This window comes from Argopecten irradians, chromosome 9, assembly GCF_041381155.1.
Source record: "Argopecten irradians isolate NY chromosome 9, Ai_NY, whole genome shotgun sequence".
NCBI lineage: Eukaryota > Metazoa > Mollusca > Bivalvia > Pectinida > Pectinidae > Argopecten > Argopecten irradians.
In genome coordinates this window covers 1189452-1210276 of record NC_091142.1, presented here as the reverse complement: position 1 = coordinate 1210276, position 20825 = coordinate 1189452, and the positions used below count along the sequence as shown (strand labels likewise).

Sequence of the window (20825 nt, the reverse complement as noted above, 5' to 3'; positions counted from 1 at the left end):
AGTGCCGTCACTGGCGTGCCAGATTTTAAAACTGTCAACAAATTTACCACGCCAGTCACGGTACAGATGGTGAACACCACAGGACGTAACAAAACGGCCTTGACATAACAAAACGTAACAGCGCGTACAAGGCCGTAACAAAACTTCCAGAGGTTCTGTGGTGGAACAGGCATCAAGCACGTTCCCCGGAATCTCATATGGTGATTTCAAGTTTTGTGACGTTCTGTTGCGTTTTTTCAACGTTGTATCACAAACGGCTTGTAGCGGTTGAAAACCAGACGTGATACGGCATGTTACGTCTTATTACGGTCTTACATTGCAAGCAATATATGATGTATAATTGCTTGGCCTGGTACATATTTGCTACTTTTTGGAATTATTTGTTTTAATAAATAGAAATAGCCATTATCAAACACATTTAAACCATCAATCTATACCAACGCTATTATTGCAAGAGTCAGTTTAAGTGAGAACCATTACAGAAAAAAAAAAATTGCGTACAAACACTTGGCTATAATAATTATATATGTATACCAAATATAGTTAAGATATTCTTTACTTTAACACATTATGTAATTAAAACGTGTTTGAAATTACATTTTCGCAATAAATATTGTTTCATTTCCCCCAAAAAAAGCCCGTTATCAGACTTTCATCACTAGCAAGCCTTGGCGAACAGTGAAAAACGTATCTGAGCTTGATCAAAAACGTAAAAGACCTCATCAGATCGTAACAACCCTAGAGAGAACGTAGTGGTATCCTTGATAGACCGTGCTCCTTTAACTCCTGGGAACAGCACTTTCCCCTATATCCAAGGCCCACCACGTAAAAGACTGTGGCAAACTTCACAAGACCTAGCTCAACTTGAATATAGAAGAAATAAATACCCAAAATTCAACGGCGCGTCACGTTTCAGACAAACGAGGATACCGTGGTCGCCGGGAACATAGTATAAACCTAGCATTTCTTTACTTCAAATTATCAATAGAAAAGCATAAAGAGTTAGGAAGATTTTCCCATGGAGAATTTGAAGTTAAAGTGTTTTATTAAGTGAAGGAATGTTCGTGAAACTAGGCCCCAATGACCTTCACATTACTAATTAAATAAAGATATAAAATTCTGATTTCTTATGACACTGAGATTTTATTGATTTCTTTGTGAATACATTGGACTGTTTTAGGTAAGGGATCTTTATACTGTAAACTTACACATTTTAGTGGTAACTTAATCTTATCAATTTTTGTGTTCCAAATTTTGCGTTGGATATTCTATAGATAAGCCATTCTCGTTGTGAATTATACTGGTGATTATGTAAATTAACCATTATAATAAATCAAAACCTACATTCAATTAGTATGTTTACAGTACTTGCCATGTCACCAAAGAACAAGAGCGTAAATAAACTAGAACTGTCGCCAGAGTGGACGACTAATACCCCCAGGTGCACAAATTTAGTAATAACTCCATTAATAGGAGATATTGCAGAAACCCTATATAGTTTACTCAACTCCTCTTTATGTCAATGTTCTGTGTACCAAAGGACCTCTTTCACGAACAATGGAAATTTGCCCACGAACCAATTTTATTGAAATTAAATGTTATATGTAGCAACATAAATGCAAACTCTTGAAATACGTTTAAAAAATTCAAAAGGTCCCAGGGGCCTGTGCTATGGCCAAATTAATGTTGCCCAGTAGAGGTGTATGACAGGGTTCCTTTTTTGATCCAAAATGGTATCAAAATAATGTTTTATGTCATAAAACTGTATTATTTTCTGAAGAGTATAAATAATTACATATTATGATCACAAATATGTAGGCAAAATGTGACAAATACAATTTTGGCTACATTTTAAAGACAGAAAATATCGAAATTTTGGGTGTTATTTTCAGCCATGTCAATTATAAACAATGGTGATTCACCAACTTCCAGTTTGAGTGCACCAAAAATATTTTCTAAAAAAATGGCTCATTACCTGAAGTAAATATTATGAAAATTTCAGAAAAATTGTGGACCGGTAAATTTGTCGTTTAAAGGTTATAATATAGCAAGGTCTATTTTTAGTAACGTTACATAATGCTATGAATATGCTTATTTTGGATCATTAATCACGAATCTAACGGTGTCAACACTAATGTATAATCCAATACTCATCTGTAACGCTTGATATGATTTCATATTGATTTATTTAGTGATACTTTGTAGATAAATTAAGTTTTACATAACCAAAATTACAAAACATTTGGGTGTTTTATGACCACAATAAGCTATTTTGCATTTGAAGTAGCTTCACTAATATGTCCTGTTCTAATGATTTATTTTGTAATTATAGAGCATATCTACAGTGAAGAGAGTGATTAAAATTGGATTCTGTAGCTGTGTTGTTTGGGAGGGAAGAGTTACCAGGTTACATGGGTCATGTTACAAACCTACAATAGTTCAATTATTTGCAGGGCTAACACTTCTGATTAACATTTATGTTGATTCATGCTAACAAATGTAAATCTCATCACTTTTACATCTCATCACTTTATTGTTTTAGATTTTAAGTTTAATTTTGTCGGGAAACTCATTTATGTATCATTTCAGATTTAGATACATTAATGGCAAATAGTTCTTTAATCTTGCAAAATAACTAACTGAATGTAGCAGTTTTAATCATGAAAATAGACGTTATCTGTAAGTTCATCAAAACTTGATTTATCTTTATGTCAATAATCATATTTGAATTCCATGTTAGTATTATATAATTAGAAAATTAAACACTGAGTATTAGACACAAAAGAAAGGCTTCGATCACAGTACATGTACATGGTGTATATCCCCGTGGTAAAGAGTGTGTGGCGATGAAACTGTTTTATTCCATACTTTATAAACTGACTTTGAGTTTAGAATTATATGAGTTTTATAAGTAATTCTGAAGTAATCCGTATGGACAAAACATCTCTAAAAATGTTAATTGGCGGATATGGTATTAATCGTACAGAGATAATGGAGAAACAGCCAAACAGGAAACGAGAGTGTCTGATCAAACTGGAAATCATTTAAATGCAGTTTATTACATATACTGTATGTTACTTAGCTTTGTGTCGCGTATAAATTAATTTATTTGGATCCCCCTGACATGTTTAATTCATGTTTTAATAACCAAATTTCTTATAAAATCAAAATTTATTACCTGAAATGATAAACCTTATGCCATTTTGATTGATAGTATGATGTGTTTACGATACACAAAGCTAATTATGAAAAATAAAACTGTGGACCTCAAAAACTTTTGACTGTTTCATTAACCATAAAAGATGCTGTTATTTTTTTAACTGAAAAAAAATCTTAGTTAACCTTTATGGAATTCATGAAAATTCTGAAGAAAATAAAAAACTCGAAATCAAACTTCAGTTGATTGATCACAAAATGTTCTGAACAATCTAAATATTAAACTGCTAAGAAATACTTAATATAGTAAAATCAATACAATTTTGAACGGAAAAAAAATCATATATCAATTTGTCTATGTTTTAAAAAAAAACAACTTGTAATGGTGTGATTTGATGCCATTGCCAACACTTTGAAAGCACAATATTTTGAAAAACAACAACATTATACATATATGTACTAATATACTGGATGTGTGAAAATTGGTAAAAACTTGATTCCCTTACATAATAATCTACTCGCACCCATTTTATTTCTAGATTTTGTAATTATTTTACTTTATATGCCTTTCAGCTGTAAACAAAAAGAATATTTCTGAGATTGCAGTTGCAATCATCATCTAGCTTGAAAAGTGAACGATAATGCCCTAAAAATTCCAAAATACTTTGTTATTGTGATTCAATATTTTGATTATTCTACAATATATAGGCTATAAAATCATATATTACTTTACATTTAATGTAACTAATGAGTATTAAATAAGATTAAGAAATTAGTTTCTTTGTTTCCTAAATTTTATGATTGAAAAGGGCCGTGGTGCGACCACGGTGTAATACTGCTAAAAATAGACCTTGCCTCACTAAGACCTTTAAACGACAAATTTACCGGTCCACAAGTTTTCTGAAATTTTCACAATATTAACTTCAGGTAATGAGCCAACTTTTTAGAAAATATTTTTGGTGCACTCAAACTGGAAGTTGGTGAATCACCATTGTTAATAATTGACATGGCTGAAAATAACACCCAAAATTTCGATATTTTCTGTCTTTAAAATGTAGCCAAAATTGTATTTGTCACATTTTGCCTACATATTTGTGATCATAATATGTAATTATTTATACTCTTCAGAAAATAATACAGTTTTATGACATAAAACATTATTTTGATACCGTTTTGGATCAAAAAAGGGAACCCTGTCATACACCTCTACTGGGCAACATTAATTTGGCCATAGCACAGGCCCCTGGGACCTTTTGAATTTTTAAACGTATTTCAAGGGTTTGCATTTATGTTGCTACATATAACATTTAATTTCAATAAAATTGGTTCGAGGGCAAATTTCCATTGTTCGTGAAAGAGGTCCTTTAATCAAAAACCTGTAAAGTGGTTTGGGAAGAGTTTGTCGGACAAAGTTGTGTCTTCAGACAGACAGACGGACGGAGGGACGGACAACCCAATTTCAGTATACCCCCCTTAACTTCGTTGCAGGGGGGGTATAAAAATAACTACTGTAATAATTATGGATATTCTCATTGGGAAGGAAAAATTTGAAGAAAATGGACAAAATGCCATTTCTCTTTATAAACTTTACATGAGAATGAATGGTCCTGAGTCAATCAAATTTAATCAATCTCATTAATTAAGGAGATTATAAGTGGCTTTTTGTATTAGGATATAACTAGGTATCCCAGCTTTATACAGATTCGGTCAGTGGCTTTAGTTGAACTATGAGTAACCAGAAATGAGAGAGAAGACAGCCATATAAGGGATTGAAAGAGATGCGGATACCCGGGTTAGTAATCACCAAGCTTAGGAGACATGAAAAGCTCAATAATTAAGAATTAATTGGTATTTTTGCACCAAATCCTTTCCTTGTATAAGGTCTTTGTTTTGTGAATTTTTATCCTCACAATAACAAAGATCTAAGACATTTTTTGTCATTTTTTTGGAAAATTTTCAAAGAAAAATTCTGAATTGCCATCTTGATTGGCAATGATATCACATGATGTGTTTAATCACATCATTAGCCGGTTCTGTCCTCTTACAGTAATATGTATACATTGTGAATGTGACAATGAATTTCTGTTGGTTGATTTCGAATGCATGCAGATGTGGTATTCTATTCACTGAAGAGGCTTTTGATGTCATATTCACTAAAGCAAAAGGTGTCACCTAATACAAATATCCATATCTCAATTTTTGATTGTCATTTGCACCCTAGGGTCATGACCTATGATGTTTGTACCCTGAGGTCATGACCTATGTCATTTGCACACAAGGGTCATGACCTATTTCCTTTTGGCAGATATGTTAATTTTTTTCAGACATTATTGAAATACCAGTAAAAACAAATCTAATACAATTCATGAACATTTTCCTTTTCTTCTATCCGAAATCAAACATTATTTTCTAAATGATAAACATTTTTAATAAACAATCTATAAAAATTAAGATAATTAATGAACATGATTTCCTAACAAGACTTTCCTTGTATCAATGTTGTATGTTAAATTGCTACAGAGAATGGTCCATACCAGACGTTATTAGGATTCATTTGATAACAGAAAATAATGGTGATGTACAGAATATAGAAAATGATGTTAGCTTTGACTATTACATCTGTACACATCAATTGTTTTATGTTTACTATATTCAATATGAATGAAGGATTTTCTCAGCGAGTGCTTTTCCTTAACAAGAGACCCATGGGCCTTAGCGGTCACCTGATATCAGATACAGAATGAAACAAAGACATGCATATAAACACTATATATTTGCCCATCAGGCCCTTGAAGTCAGTCAGTGATTTTATAAATTTGACTTTTTAATCTATGAAGATTATTTGGTTACATCAAATCTGTGAATTCAGAAGTAAGACTTTTGAAATGTTATCCATTTTGACCCCTTTTGGCCCCACCCCTCTGGCCCCTGGGGGTCAGCCAGGACCAATTTGGATATGATGTTAAAATGCTATCTCAGGCTAATAATTCTAACCCAGATTGACTAATTTCCTATGAAAACTAAGCAAATAATGTTCCTAAATGTGTTTTTCCTATATAAACTATAGTAAACTTGACCCCTCCCCAGAAGGGAAACATGAGACCCCAGGGTAATATTATTCACAATTTTTGTAAAGGACTTTAAGACCTTTCCATCTATGCAGAGTATTTGATTCTACCAGTTCCAGAATTTCAGAAGAAGATTTTTGAAGTTTTAGCCTATTTGACCCGTTTAGGCCCCGCCCCTAAGGCCCCTGGGGATCAGTCATGGAAAATTTGTTAATAAGATTCAATGGCCATCACATAGGGATAATTCTGACAACAATTGACTATAAATTTCCTATTATAATGACTAAATAATGCTCAAAAACGTGTTTTCCCTATATAAACTACAGTAAACTTAACCCCCTCCCCAGGGGAAAACATGAGACCCAAAGGTGATGTAATTCACAATTTTCATAAAACACCTTAAGACCTGTCCATCTATGAAGAGTACTTGATTCTACCATTTCCAGTATTTAAGAAGAAGATTTTTAAAGTTTTAGCCTATTTGCCCCTTTTGGCCCCACACCTCTGCCCCGAGGGGGTTGACCAGGACCAACATAGATATAATATTAAAATGTTATCTCAGGCTAATAATTCTAAACAAGTTTGACTCATTTCCTATGAAAATTGAGCAAAAAATGATCATAAATGTGTTTTCTCTATATAAGCTATAGTAAACTTGACCCCCTCCCCAGGGGAAACCTGTGACCCCAGGGTCATATAATTCACAATTTTCATAAAACACCTTAAGACCTGTCCATCTATGAAGAGTATTTGATTCTACCATTTCCAGTATTTAAGAAGAAGATTTTTAAAGTTTTAGCCTATTTGCCCCTTTTGGCCCCACACCTCTGCCCCGAGGGGGTTGACCAGGACCAACATAGATATAATATTAAAATGTTATCTCAGGCTAATAATTCTAAACAAGTTTGACTCATTTCCTATGAAAATTGAGCAAAAAATGATCATAAATGTGTTTTCTCTATATAAGCTATAGTAAACTTGACCCCCTCCCCAGGGGGAAACGTGAGACCCCAGGGTCATATAATTCACAATTTTCATAAAACACCTTAAGACCTGTCCATCTATGAAGAGTATTTGATTCTACCATTTCCAGTATTTAAGAAGAAGATTTTTTAAAGTTTTAGGCTATTTGCCCCTTTTGGCCCCACACCTCTGCCCCGAGGGGGTTGACCAGGACCAACATTGATTTAATATTAAAATGTTATCTCAGGCTAATAATTCTAAACAAGTTTGACTCATTTCCTATGAAAATTGAGCAAAAAATGCTCATAAATGTGTTTTCTCTATATAAGCTATAGTAAACTTGACCCCCTCCCCAGGGGGAAACGTGAGACCCCAGGGTCATATAATTCACAATTTTCATAAAACACCTTAAGACCTTTCCATCTATGAAGAGTATTTGATTCTACCATTTCCAGAATTTCAGAAGAAGATTTTTGAAATTATAGCCTATTTGACCCCTTTTGACCCCGCCCCTAAGGCCCCTGGGGATCAGTCATGGAAAATTGGTTAATAGGATTCAATGGCCATCTCATACTGATAATTCTGACAATATTTGACTCATTTCCTATTACAAATGATCAAATAATACTCAAAAATGTGTTTTCCCTATATAAACTATAGTAAACTTAACCCCCTCCCCAGGGGGAAACCTGAGACCCCAGGGTCATATAATTCACAATTTTTGTAAAGGACCTTAGGACCTTTCTATCTATGAAGAGTATTTAATTCCATCACATCTGTGAGTGGAGAAGAAGATTTTTGAAATTTTAGTCAATTTTACCCCTTTTGGCCCCTCCCATAGCTCCCTGGGGTATGGGGACCATATAATTCACAATTTTGATTGGCCTTATGCCTTAGAAGGTTTGTGCAAAATTTCATTGAAAATGCTTCAGCGGTTTTGGAGAAGAAGTCGAAAATGTAAATTGTTTACGGACATACGACGCACGACGCACAACGCACGAGGGACGACGGACGACGACGGACAAAAGGAGATTAGAATAGGTCACTTGAGACTTCATCTCTGGTGACCTAATAAAAACCATAGCCTAGATTTTTAAAACAGAAATACTTATACGTTGAAGGAGCTAAGATACATGTCTTGGTATACAAATGATACAACCATTGCAAATGGGTGATCCATCTCTTAGTTCCTTTTGTAATGCTTTCCTATGGAGAATTTGAAGATAAGTAGTCTATCATGAAGGAATGTTTGTATAAATGGGACCAAAGGCTCCAAGATAAAGAAACAGTCTTAAGTCTAAAACGGTCTTAAGTTTAGTCTTGACAATCACAGATGACATTACAAAAAGTTACACCATTTTTGATTGCCTAAGCAAAAACTTAAAGTGTACACGGAATGGAAAATGAAATTTAGATATGTTATTCTGTTTGATCCCCCGACAAGGATGTTGAAAACCGCATCAAAATCGGCCGCTTCAGTACTGAGATACCGCCCTCCGAAGTGCTCGATTTTTACCTGTATATCAACTGCTGATTTGGGGAATAACCGGATGTGACGTCACGAGGACAATGGCAGTGAGGTGTTTGATAGTGGGGTTATAGCACAAAGGTGGACATATATGTATTCCTAAAATGGGGTTACGAGAATTTTACAGATATATATACAGTATACAGTTATGGTGACGATTTAATTATATATAAAATAGGAAATATTGCAACTGAAATCATGCTAAATACATAAGTAGATTAGCGGAAACATGTATAAGTTATTTATGTTTCTGGTATAAGCCAGGTGTACCTTGTGTAAAAACTTTTAAGTAGAGATCTTATCTCTGCTTTAACAGCTTACTAAATTATCAAACCTGGAGAATATTCAATTTTCATAATGTCATATAAAAAGAGACGAATTCAAAAAATGATGGTCATGTAATTATCCATTTGAATATGTTTCTGTATAAATAAAAAATCACTTGGCCTATGGATTTCAAGAATCAGCATCACGAAAAGAAAAGGTGTTAAATGTATTTCTTAGTTCAATACACGTAAATATCATAGACATAAATTGGGAGTGGGGAATATATAAAAAAAATTAAACCACTTGAGAAATTGAATTTAAAATACATAATTCATTTATAACTGTAACGAGTCTATCTTCCTTTTATAGCTACATGTACATGTATGAGAACATGTGTTATTTTAACAATATTCAACAGTACATTTATTGGTCATATAGATTATCATTATTAGTATTATATAGTGACTGATATTGACGAAAATTCACAAAGAATTGGATATCCAAAATCTAGCAACTACTAGAAATATCAAAATTCTGACATTGTGCATCTTATTTGCATTGTTCTTTCTCGACATGCCATTTGTATATAATTTTGTAGTTTCTGTTATAAAAATACATATACATATAACTAGAAATATATATACGAGACAAATGTATACATTGGTCTTTCTGAAATATACAATTATGTATATATCTAGTGATTTATACACTTGTTATATGTTCGAACGGTATATTTTATTGTAAACCAAGGATTTATAAGTGTAAACAAATGACATTATACAACAATCAAATGATGGTCCATCACTAACTTACCTGTGATCTTACTTTTGACACCTGACGTGAGCTAATCAACGAAACGTGCCAGGTCACTAAACACCTTTCTTACGTAATCTGGTTATTAGCCCCCTCATAATTAGTCTCGGTTGACCACGCGTTTTAGTTACTGCAGTATACAGGTAAAGAGATAAACGCAGCACGACATTGGCTATTCGGAAGTACAGTTCTGATTTTGTTCTGTACTTGACATCTGCAACTTGGATTAGACATAGACATCTTCAGTCTTTTTTTCGTCTGACTCGTGCATGATTTATTTTTTCAATTAAAGACACTAATAAATGAACTTGAGCGAAATATCAACAAGTATTCGGATGTGTTGTATTATATGAAAGCTGAATGTGTTTCGTAAAAAATATTTAAAAAATGGATCAATTTCAGATATAACGCAATTAGTAGATGCATTTACATATTTGCAAAAAAATCTGTTTATAATCATAACTTAATTCGTATGGGTTGGTTATATGAAAAAGTCAGAAATTTGTAAAGCGGGTTTGACCAGTACAACGACCCGAGTCGGGTTTTGGATAACATAGTCCCGAATCCTTTACATAATATTCATGTATACGTGGTTCCAAATACCGTAGATTTACAATGTAAGTGGATTATTATACACATTATATTGTGTATAATTGTGCAGAAATGTTCATCTATCTACGACAGGTACATCGATATATGCATGGTATAAATCCCTATTTTCAAGCGTATTCCAAACTCATATCTGTGATTGAGGATAATATTAAATAGGTATCGCACATGTACACAGGTACTTGTGTCTGTAAAAATCGATATATAAAAACATATAGTTTATATTAGATGGCAGACACAGAAAATTGCCACTCTATCTTATGCGAGTAGAGTAGGTCCCGTTGTCCTCGTGACGTCACAAGTCAGGGGCCCCGAATCGGGGTCAATGGCTTGGGGCTTCAGGTGTGTTCTAGAGAAAAGTCGCATTATCTCTAATACCGTATTCGCTATGAAACTTGTACTTTCTCCATTCTAAATTTTATACAATGAGACATTTATAAAGCCTTATATACCAAACCATTCCGTGTACACTTTAAGTTTAAGACTATTTCATAATCATGGGACTACGTGAGCTAAAAAAGACTTTATCATGAATTTTATATGTTATACATAGATAATGTCATTGATACAAAAAAATCTTTTTTCCTAAAACACTGAATCAATCTCTTTTAAACATCCTTTTTTTAATATTTAGGTTGAACAACAACTCCTGTAGATTAAGAATGCTGCATTCAGATTAATGAACAGTTACATATCAACTTCAAATATTATCCAATTACCAGTATTCATTTTCACTTAAACAAACTTAATAAATAAATAAATAAAAAATAGGAAAATCTTGTTCCAGGTTCAATTGCAATGTTAACTGTTTTTAATACCAAAAACTACCATTGCTATTTTGACAGTATTGACAAAGAAAATTAAAGATAAAATGGCTTCTAAATTTCAGTGCATCATATGTTAAAGCCTTGAGAGTATGATTACACAGAGATCCTTCTCACCTTGCTCTACTCACTCCACAAACATACAGTATAACCCCTTTAACTCGAACCTGCATTCCTCAAATACACACCATTCGTCGAACCGTGTCTCTATATATTTCCTCTAACAAAACCCTGGATAGTTCCAGCAGCTATTCATCGAATACCTGTTATTCCTCAAACAGAAATATATATCCCCGTTTCATTAAATACATAGTTTTAAACCATGTATTCATCGAATAGTTCGACCATTGCGAAATTTTCAAACGTTCATTTTTATGTAATATATATTTTTTTCAACTTGATATTGCTATCAAAAAGCACTTTTATAAAAGTTCAAAATACTGAAAATCACGGCAAATAAAATGCCATTGACATGTATTGTTTATTTTTAACTGTGGATGGTCGATCATGACCAACCTAGCATGAGTCGGATACCCTGTATTCCTCAACTGTTGGTCCCCTGCTGTTCGAGTTATATGGGTTTTACTGTATCTGTAATAGGTTTGTGTTAATACCAAATTTGAAGTAACTTGCTGTATACGTAATTATCAATGATTAATATCAATTAAGTATAATTTTGTATAAAATTTTATTATGAGTTTGGAGTAATTTTGAAAATACAAATGTAAATAATTTAATGATATCTATTTCGAGTTACATGTATTTGAAAAATCTTCAACAACTGCAGAAAATTAAGAAAAATGACATATGTTTGTGGAGAATGAGATATTGAGCCTAAATACACCTTATAATATTATAATTTTCTAGTTTTCCAATGTTTCCCTTGCACATAAGCATTAACACTATAAACAACCAAACAACATATACACCTTGAAATAACACGTTGATTTGATACACAGTCCATTGATTAGTTAGAGGCGGCGGCAGCCATTGGCCGTTCGTCAATGACTCCATTCTCCAGTGAGCTTCTCCCACCTTGGTACCGTAGAACCTTGTAGCAACACTGACAGACCCGCTCTGGGGACATGAGATTTTGTTGAGGAATCGATGTGTAGTAATTTGTACAATCATGACAGAAAATGTTACCGCAGTTCCTATGGAGGAAATAAAACAAAATTTTAGGCATGAATTATTAAGATAATTAAGACATAGATTAATAAAATACCATCAGTAGGTTTCATATCAATAGCTCTCAGCATGCTATATAGGTACAGATGGCTTTAGAAAAGGCCCTAATGACCCGTCAATGTATTCAGACATTTTATCAAAAGTTCCCCATCTCTGGGTCCAATGAGGGATAGTTTACAGGCATAAGGTGATTTTTCCTTGGGAACTCTAGCTTTCTTCCACCTCCTAAACCAGTCCTTAAATGATGCTAATTTTTAATAGGACTCAAAAACAAAATAAAACTCTAAAACAACAAGAGGCCCATGGGCCTTAACGGTCACCTGAGTTAGAATATATAATGAAACAAATTAAAGACATCTAAACATTATATGCTGGGCCTTGAAGTTGGTCAGTGATTTATAAATTTGACTTTTTAGACAATGGAGAGTATTTGCTTCCATCAAACATGTGAACTTAGAAGTATTTTTTGAAATTTTAATCATTTTGACCCTGTTTGGTCCTGTCCCTCTGGTCCCCCAGGGGGTCAACGAGGACTGATATGGTTGTTAAAATGCTATTTCTTAGGCTAATAATTCTAACCAAGTTTGACTCATTTCTTATGAAAATTGAGCAAAAAATGCTCATTAATGTGTTTTTCCTATATAAACTATAGTAAACTTGATCCCCACCCCAAGGGGAAACATGAGACCCCAGGGTCATATAATTCACAATTTTTATAAAACACCTTAAGACCTTTCCATCTATAATTATTTGATTCTACTATTTCCAGAATTTTAGAAGATTTTTGAAGTTTTAGCCTATTTGCCCCTTTTTTAGCCCCGCCCCTCTGCCCCCAGGGTGTCGGCCAGGACCAATAAGGATATGATATTAAAATGCTAGCTCAGGCTAATAATTCTAACCAAGTTTGACTCATTTCCTATGAAAATTAAGCAAAAAATGCTAATTAATGTGTTTTTCCTACATAAACTATAGTAAACTTGACCCCCTCCCCAAGGGGAAACATGAGACCCCAGGGTCATATAATTCACAATTTTTATAAAACACACTTAAGACCTTTTCATCTATAAAGTGTATTTGATTCTACCATTTCCAGAATTTTAGGAGAATATTTTTGAAGTTTGAGCCTATTTGACCTTTTTTGGCCCCGCCCCTCTGCCCCCAGGGGGTCGGCCTGGACCAATATGGATATTATGTTAAAATGTTATCTCAGGCTAATAATTCTAACCAAGTTTGACTCGTTTCTAATGAAAATTGAGCAAAAAATGCTCATAAATGTGTTTTCCCTATATAAACCATAGTAAACTTGACCCCCTCCCCAGGGGGAAACGTGAGACCCCAGGGTCATATAATTCACAATTTTTGTAAAGGACCTTAAGACCTTTCTATCTAAGAAAAGTATTTGATTCTACCATTTCCAGAATTTCAGAAGAAGATTTTTGAAGTTTTAGCCTATTTAACCCCTTTTGACCCCGCCCCTAAGGCCCCTGGGTGTCAGTTTGCTAATAGGATTTAATGGCCATCTCATACTGATAATTCTGACAATATTTGACTCATTTTCTATTACAAGTGACCAAATAATGCTCAAATATGTGTTTTCCCTATATAAACTATAGTAAACTTAACCCCCTCCCCAGGGGGAAACTAGAGACCCCAGTGTCATATAATTCACAATTTTTGTATAGGACCTTAAGACCTTTCTATCCATGAAGAGTATTTGATTCTACCACATCTGTGAGTAGAGAAGAAGATTTTTGAAATTTTACTAAATTTTTCCCCTTTTGGCCCCCCCCCACAGCCCCCTGGGGGGTGGGGACCATATAATTCACAATTTTGATTGGCCTTATGCCTTAGAAGGTTTGTGCAAATTTTCATTAAAATTGCCTCAGCAGTTTTGGAGAAGAAGTCGAAAATGTAAATTGTTTACGGACATACGACGGACGACGACAGACAAAAGGCGATTAGAATAGGTCACTTGAGACTTCGTCAAGAAAATCAGTCTTTATGTGTTCATTGGTCTTCCAAAAGTCCTTACATATCAAAGCAACGTGTACTGTCAAGTTCTGCTTATGTTGTCTAGTTTTTATCAATGAAATTAATGGAAAAGCCCCGTGTAAATTTAGAACAGTTCTAAAAATAGATTTGCCTAACTCTTTAAAAGCGAAGCTGCATGGAAATGTCAACACGGACATAGCCAGCCAGGAGGACGTTTTAGGATTCCTATAATACATATTGATTTCTTTGAATGCAGAGCAATTTTAACGGAATTTTATTTTCCTGTTTCATAAGAAAAGATACAGGATATATTAACATCATTTTTACCAACTTTTCCTTTGCCCGACTCGTCACTTTAACATAACAACTAGAAACTTGTCTTTACCTGCAGTGGTGCTTTCTGTTAATCATGCCAAATGTAAGATCACAATTTCCACAGTGAGTAACTGCATGGTCTGGTACCCACTTGACCAGTTTAGAGTCAGTGTCGTCGATCTGTTCCCAGCTGACGTCCGACGCGGCGTTACTACACCCACCTAGAGACTGGAAGTCTCCATACCCAATAGCTTCTGGCAGCAAAAACTGTAACACAATTTTTAACTTGTCATTTCATTGTTCAAAGAGATAAAAAAAAACCCTGAGTTTTGCTCCTAGCCGAAAAAGAACCACTGTACACTCAACAAGTTTTGTATAGACTTTTTTCTCATACCTAATTACTTGTGTGTAATACTGGTTTATCGCTTAAGCATTGATGTCAGTATTTTTTCATTTCATCAGGGTATGAAATTTTTTTGTTTGCAAACTTTTGTGAGAATCCACTACAAAACAAGAGGCCCAGAGGGCCTGTATCGTTCACCTGGTTTTTTGTTATTAATTATCACAAGAATCTGACAATTAGAAAAATAAGCAAAATTGACTCCCAAAGTTTAATTTTGAATCACAACCATACAATGATGCTATTGATACCATACAAATATGCTATCCAATACATAGGTTCAGAGACAAAGTAATTTATATGAAAATAGTAGCCTAATTGACCTTTTTGACCTCGCATCTATTGTCGTTTAAGGCCCCGGGGGTCAGCCCTATCATTTGTACAATTTCAAATCCCAACCCTATAAGGATGCTACCATTGCATTATAAGTGCTCTTCCATTCTTAGTTGCAGAGAAGAAGTCGTTTATATGGAAATAGCTAAATTGACCCCTTTTGACCCCACCCTTCAGGCTCCTGGGGGGTCAGCCCCATCATTTGCAAAATTTTGAATCCAAACCCTTTAAGGATGTAACCATTGCATTATGAGCACATTCCCATGTTAAGTTGCACAGAAAAAGTCATTTATATGGAAATTGACCACTTTTGACCCCGCCCCTCAGGCCCTCAGGGGTCAGCCCTATCATTTGCTCAATTTGGAATCCCCAGCCTACAAGGATGCTACCATTGCATTATGGTGCTTTACCATGCTTAGCAGAGAAGAAGTCATTATATGGAAATAGCCAATGGGCCTGCCCCCGGGGTTTCTGCACCCCATATAGGATGTACATGCATAATGGGGCTTAGGCCCCGGGGGATCAGCCCTATCATTTGCACAATTTTGTTGCATTATGGGTGCTATCCCATGCTTGTTCAGAGAAGAAGTTTTTATATGGAATAGCCAAATTGAGACCCGCCCTCAGCCCCCCGGAGTCAGCCCATCTTTGTCAATTTTGATATCGTTTATATGGAAATAGCCAAATTGACCCCATTTGACCCGCCCCTCAGGCCCCCGGGGGTCAGCCCCATCATTTGTACAATTTTGAATCCCCACCCTATAAGGATGCTACCATTGCATTATAAGTGCTCTTCCATTCTCAGTTGCAGAGAAGAAGTCGTTTATATGGAAATAGCTAAATTGACCCCTTTTGACCCCACCCTTCAGGCTCCCGGGGGGTCAGCCCCATCATTTGCAAAATTTTGAATCCAAACCCTATAAGGATGTAACCATTGCATTATGAGCACATTCCCATGTTAAGTTGCACAGAAAAAGTCATTTATATGGAAATTGACCACTTTTGACCCCGCCCCTCAGGCCCTCAGGGGTCAGCCCTATCATTTGCTCAATTTGGAATCCCCAGCCTACAAGGATGCTACCATTGCATTATGGGTGCTTTACCATGCTTAGTTGCAGAGAAGAAGTCATTTATATGGAAATAGCCAAATTGACCCCTTTTGACCCCGCCCTCAGGCCCCCCGGGGGTCAGCCCTATCATTTTGCACAATTTTGAATCCCCACACACTATAAGGATGCTACCATTGCATAATGGGTGCTATACCATGCTTAGTTGCAGAGAAGAAGTCATTTATATGGAAATAGCCAAATTGACCCCTTTTGACCCCGCCCCTCAGGCCCCCGGGGGATCAGCCCTATCATTTGCACAATTTTGAATCCCCACCCTATAAGGATGCTACCATTGCATTATGGGTGCTATCCCATGCTTGGTTTCAGAGAAGAAGTTGTTTATATGGAAATAGCCAAATTGACCCCTTTTGACCCCGCCCCTCAGCCCCCCCGGGAGTCAGCCCCATCATTTGTACAATTTTGAATACCCACCCTATAACGATACTACAATTGCATTATGAGTGCTATCTCATGCTTAGTTTCAGAGAAGAAGTCGTTTATATGGAAATAGCCAAATTGACCCCATTTGACCCCGCCCCTCAGGCCCCCGGGGGGTCAGCCCCATCATTTGTACAATTTTGAATCCCCACCCTATAAGGATGCTACCATTGCATTATGGGTGCTATCTCATGCTTGGTTTCAGAGAAGAAGTCGTTTATATGGAAATAGCCAAATTGACCCCTTTTGGCCCCGCCCCTCAGGCCCCCGGGGGGTCAGCCCCATCATTTGTACAATTTTCAGTTAGTAGCCCATAAGGATGCTACCAGTCAAATTTTATTGAAATCCGACCAGCGGTTATGGAGAAGAAGTCGATTATTGACGGACGCCGGACGCTGCGGTATCCCATAAGCTCACCTCGGTCCTTTGGACCAGGTGAGCTAAAAACTGACATCAATGCTTGTAATTATTTTTTGTAGAAAATTGGAAAAAATACCCTGGATTCTGATTGGCTACACCCATGGATATTAAAATGTATTTGCAATAGTGCCCGGGGAAGTAGGCACTTTTGAAGTGGCGTGAAATTGAACGTGAATCTATTGTGACGTCACCATTACATGACATCATTATAACGTTGCGCTTGGATCAAGACGTCGGATAGGCTGTGGTGTATGTCGGGTAGGCTATGGTATACGTCGGATTGGCTGTAGTGTACGTTGGATAGGCTGTGGTATACGTCGGATAGGCTGTGGTGTACGTTGGTGGAAACAAATATTGATTAACTACAGAAGACAGTTAACTAATTTATATTGATCTACTTTCTGTCTTCATGAAATTGAAATCGTCTAAAGAAACACAGATTTCTGCATCAACTTATATTTATCTATTATGGCCTGATTGAGAGGGCACTATTGCCTCAGAGTATTGTTGAGGAATGGAATAGTGCCGGAGCCGAAGGAGAGGACACTATCCCATAATGAGACAATACTATGAGGCAATAGTGCCCTTTCAACCAGGCCATAATGGGTTTAGTGCATCACCCTCACATGAGACCCGTTTTCATGTCATCGTAACAGAAGTACGTCAAGCGACACCTCACAACGCTATCCCCATTTCCACACCACATTGTTACATTAGTAGTACAACATATGAATTGTCACAGAAATTTGTGATTCCATAAAATGGGATTCAGCTTCAAGAAGATTTAAAAGAAGATCAATATACGTCTTTTGTAGAGAAGCTACATTTGCTTCCATCCCCAAACACATCAGCCTGTCCGCCATCTTGACGTCTTGGTCGAAGCGCAACTTTATATGGACGTCATGTAATGGTGATGTCATAATACATTCAGGTTCAATTTCGCGCCACTTCAATAGTGTCCTCTTGCCCGGGCACTATTGCAAATAACACCCGTGTGTGGCGCCGACGCCGACAACGCCGACATAGTGATCCCAATGTGTCACACTTGCGTTGCAGGCGACACAAAAACTAAGCTGGTTTTACTATAAAGTATGCAAACAACATAATTTGCATTAAAAATATCATACAATCCTTAGTTGTTATCTTGTGGGTTAAATTTTCCCAATCACAACAATATTCCCAGTGAAAAAATTATCCTCCCCTAATTCCCACCAATATTTGTATATGTCATTGGTACATGTAATAATAATTACCATATCGTCTTTGGCGAGGTCGAGAGCGCACCGCCCTGCCCCACTACATGCTGACGCGTGCTGTAACAGTAGGGCCTGTGCGTTAGCCAAGTGCGACTTTAAAGCCTGGATTTGGCGTTCATAATCCGTCTCAATTTGGCGCATTCTCTGTTGAACAGGTTCATTGAAAATGGTAAGGCCGTCGATGTCGAGATGTCTGCCAATGCCACTGAGATGGCGTTGTAATGGAACATCTGTGGACTAAATTAGTTCAAAATATTTCTTAATCATTTGTAACTAACAGCATCAGGAATTAACAATGTCAGATGATAGATCAATAAGGGTGGGATACCGTGCGTTAAGAACGGAACGATACAACACCATACTGATATCAATGAAACAATACCGGTATACCAATACTGATACTTTTAAAGAAATGCACTGGTTTTCTAACATACTACATATAGATTTTATTTTCTCTGACATTGTATGTACATAGTTATCAAAGAAAATAGACAAATTGTTGTAAAAACAATGTATTTTTCATTTATACAAAACTGCAAGATCATGTTCTTACATACACTGCCTCTCTCCTTCATTCAGTCACTATTTACATTAAAATTTCCCTAAAAAATCATGTGTTTATTTTTTTCAAAGTATCGATAAGAGTATCGGTATTTTTTAAAACAAGTAACAATACTATATCAGTATCGGGTACTAGCATCAAACCCTGGTAGCCATTTAACATCCCTAAATGGAAACAGCTTTAAAATCTTTCAGTTGATATTACTATATGTACCGGTAAATATGAACTATGAACTGTAGTGTGAATATTTACCTTGCAATCAGTACCAGGTGTGGGAGGACACGTGGAGTTAGGAGTTTGTGAGCTGACTGGAGTCGGAAACTGGGTTGAAGGGGAATGACAGCCTCCATTTGGAATACTTGAGAGTTTACCGCAGCCATTCGTGCTGCAGTCGAGTCGCAGTGCGGGCGGTTGTGATAATAAACACTGATGTAATTGGAGAAGATTGGCCGCCTGCTGGACACAGTCTACACGCACGTGGGAGTTACTAATGTCACTTGTACTCGTACTGATACTTGAACAACTTTCCATTGATTTTATTTTACTTACAGTTTTTCTATTTCTAAATTCACTATCACAGTGTAAGTTTTCCTGGCTACATGATGTCACTTGGCTGTGAAGTCGGTCTCCGTGCCATGACGGCGGACAGACTTCGTCCTCACACAGCGTGTCTGTGGAAGTCTCTATAACCTCAGTCCTTTTAGTGTCATCGCTGTCTAGTTTAACAGTCTGACATATTTTGTCTTCAGTCTCAATTCCATTACTAATTCTATCATATATCACATTGTTAACTTGAGTCGACTCGCTGTGTCCATTAATTACGGGATGTTCCTCTCCGTTTATCTGCCCGGTATCCTCACACACCGTACCACTATCATCTGTTTTAGTATTCTCCTCCCTACAGTCATTTTGAATTCCATTGATTTCACTATTTCTGTCTACAGTATCAGATTTGTCAGAATACCCATCATCAAGTCCATTTTCCACTGTGTCACCGTTCACACTATCAGGAGTTGCCTCCCCTGTATTGACAGAACTTGGAATGCTGGTACCATTTGAAGTTTGCTCAGTTTTTAAGGGTTTTACTGTTTATCACAGATAGGGTTATTTGACAGAGATAGGGTTTTACCTGTTGAATAGATTTGTAGACAGAGAGATAGGGTTTTTACCGTGTTGATAGATTTGTAGAAAAGAGATAGGGTTTTTACCTGTTGATAGATTTGTAGAAAGATATAGGGTTTTTAGCCTTTGGATATGATTTGTAGACAGAGATAGGGTTTTTTACCTGTTGATAGATTTGTAAATATAGAGATAGAGTTTTACTCTGTTGATAGTTTTGTACCTGCGTTGATAGGGTTTTACATGTTTGATAGATTTGTAGAAAGAGAGATAGGGTTTTTAAACCTGTTGATAGATTTGTAAGGAGGCGAGATAGGGTTTTAACCTGTTGATAGATTTGTAGACATAGATATAGAGTTTTAAACACTGTTGATAGATTGTAAGACAGCTAGATAGGGTTTTACCTGTTGATAGATTTGTAACATATAGGATTATAGTACATTGTGATAGCTTATTACACTGTTA

At 36.0% G+C, this 20825-nt stretch overlaps 1 protein-coding gene across 1 annotated transcript in view; it reads right to left on the bottom strand.

The window, feature by feature from the left end:
- Nucleotides 1–1123: 1123 nt before the first annotated feature.
- Nucleotides 1124–20825, bottom strand: part of LOC138331089 (phosphatidylinositol-3,5-bisphosphate 3-phosphatase MTMR3-like) — a gene marked incomplete at its 5' end in the record, with an annotated part of 52555 nt that continues 32853 nt past the window's right edge. Inside the window, 4 exon segments of the mRNA XM_069278547.1 lie at nt 1124–12382; nt 14794–14990; nt 18677–18916; nt 19494–20326. Coding sequence (XP_069134648.1) covers nt 12196–12382; nt 14794–14990; nt 18677–18916; nt 19494–20326 — 1457 coding nt within the window.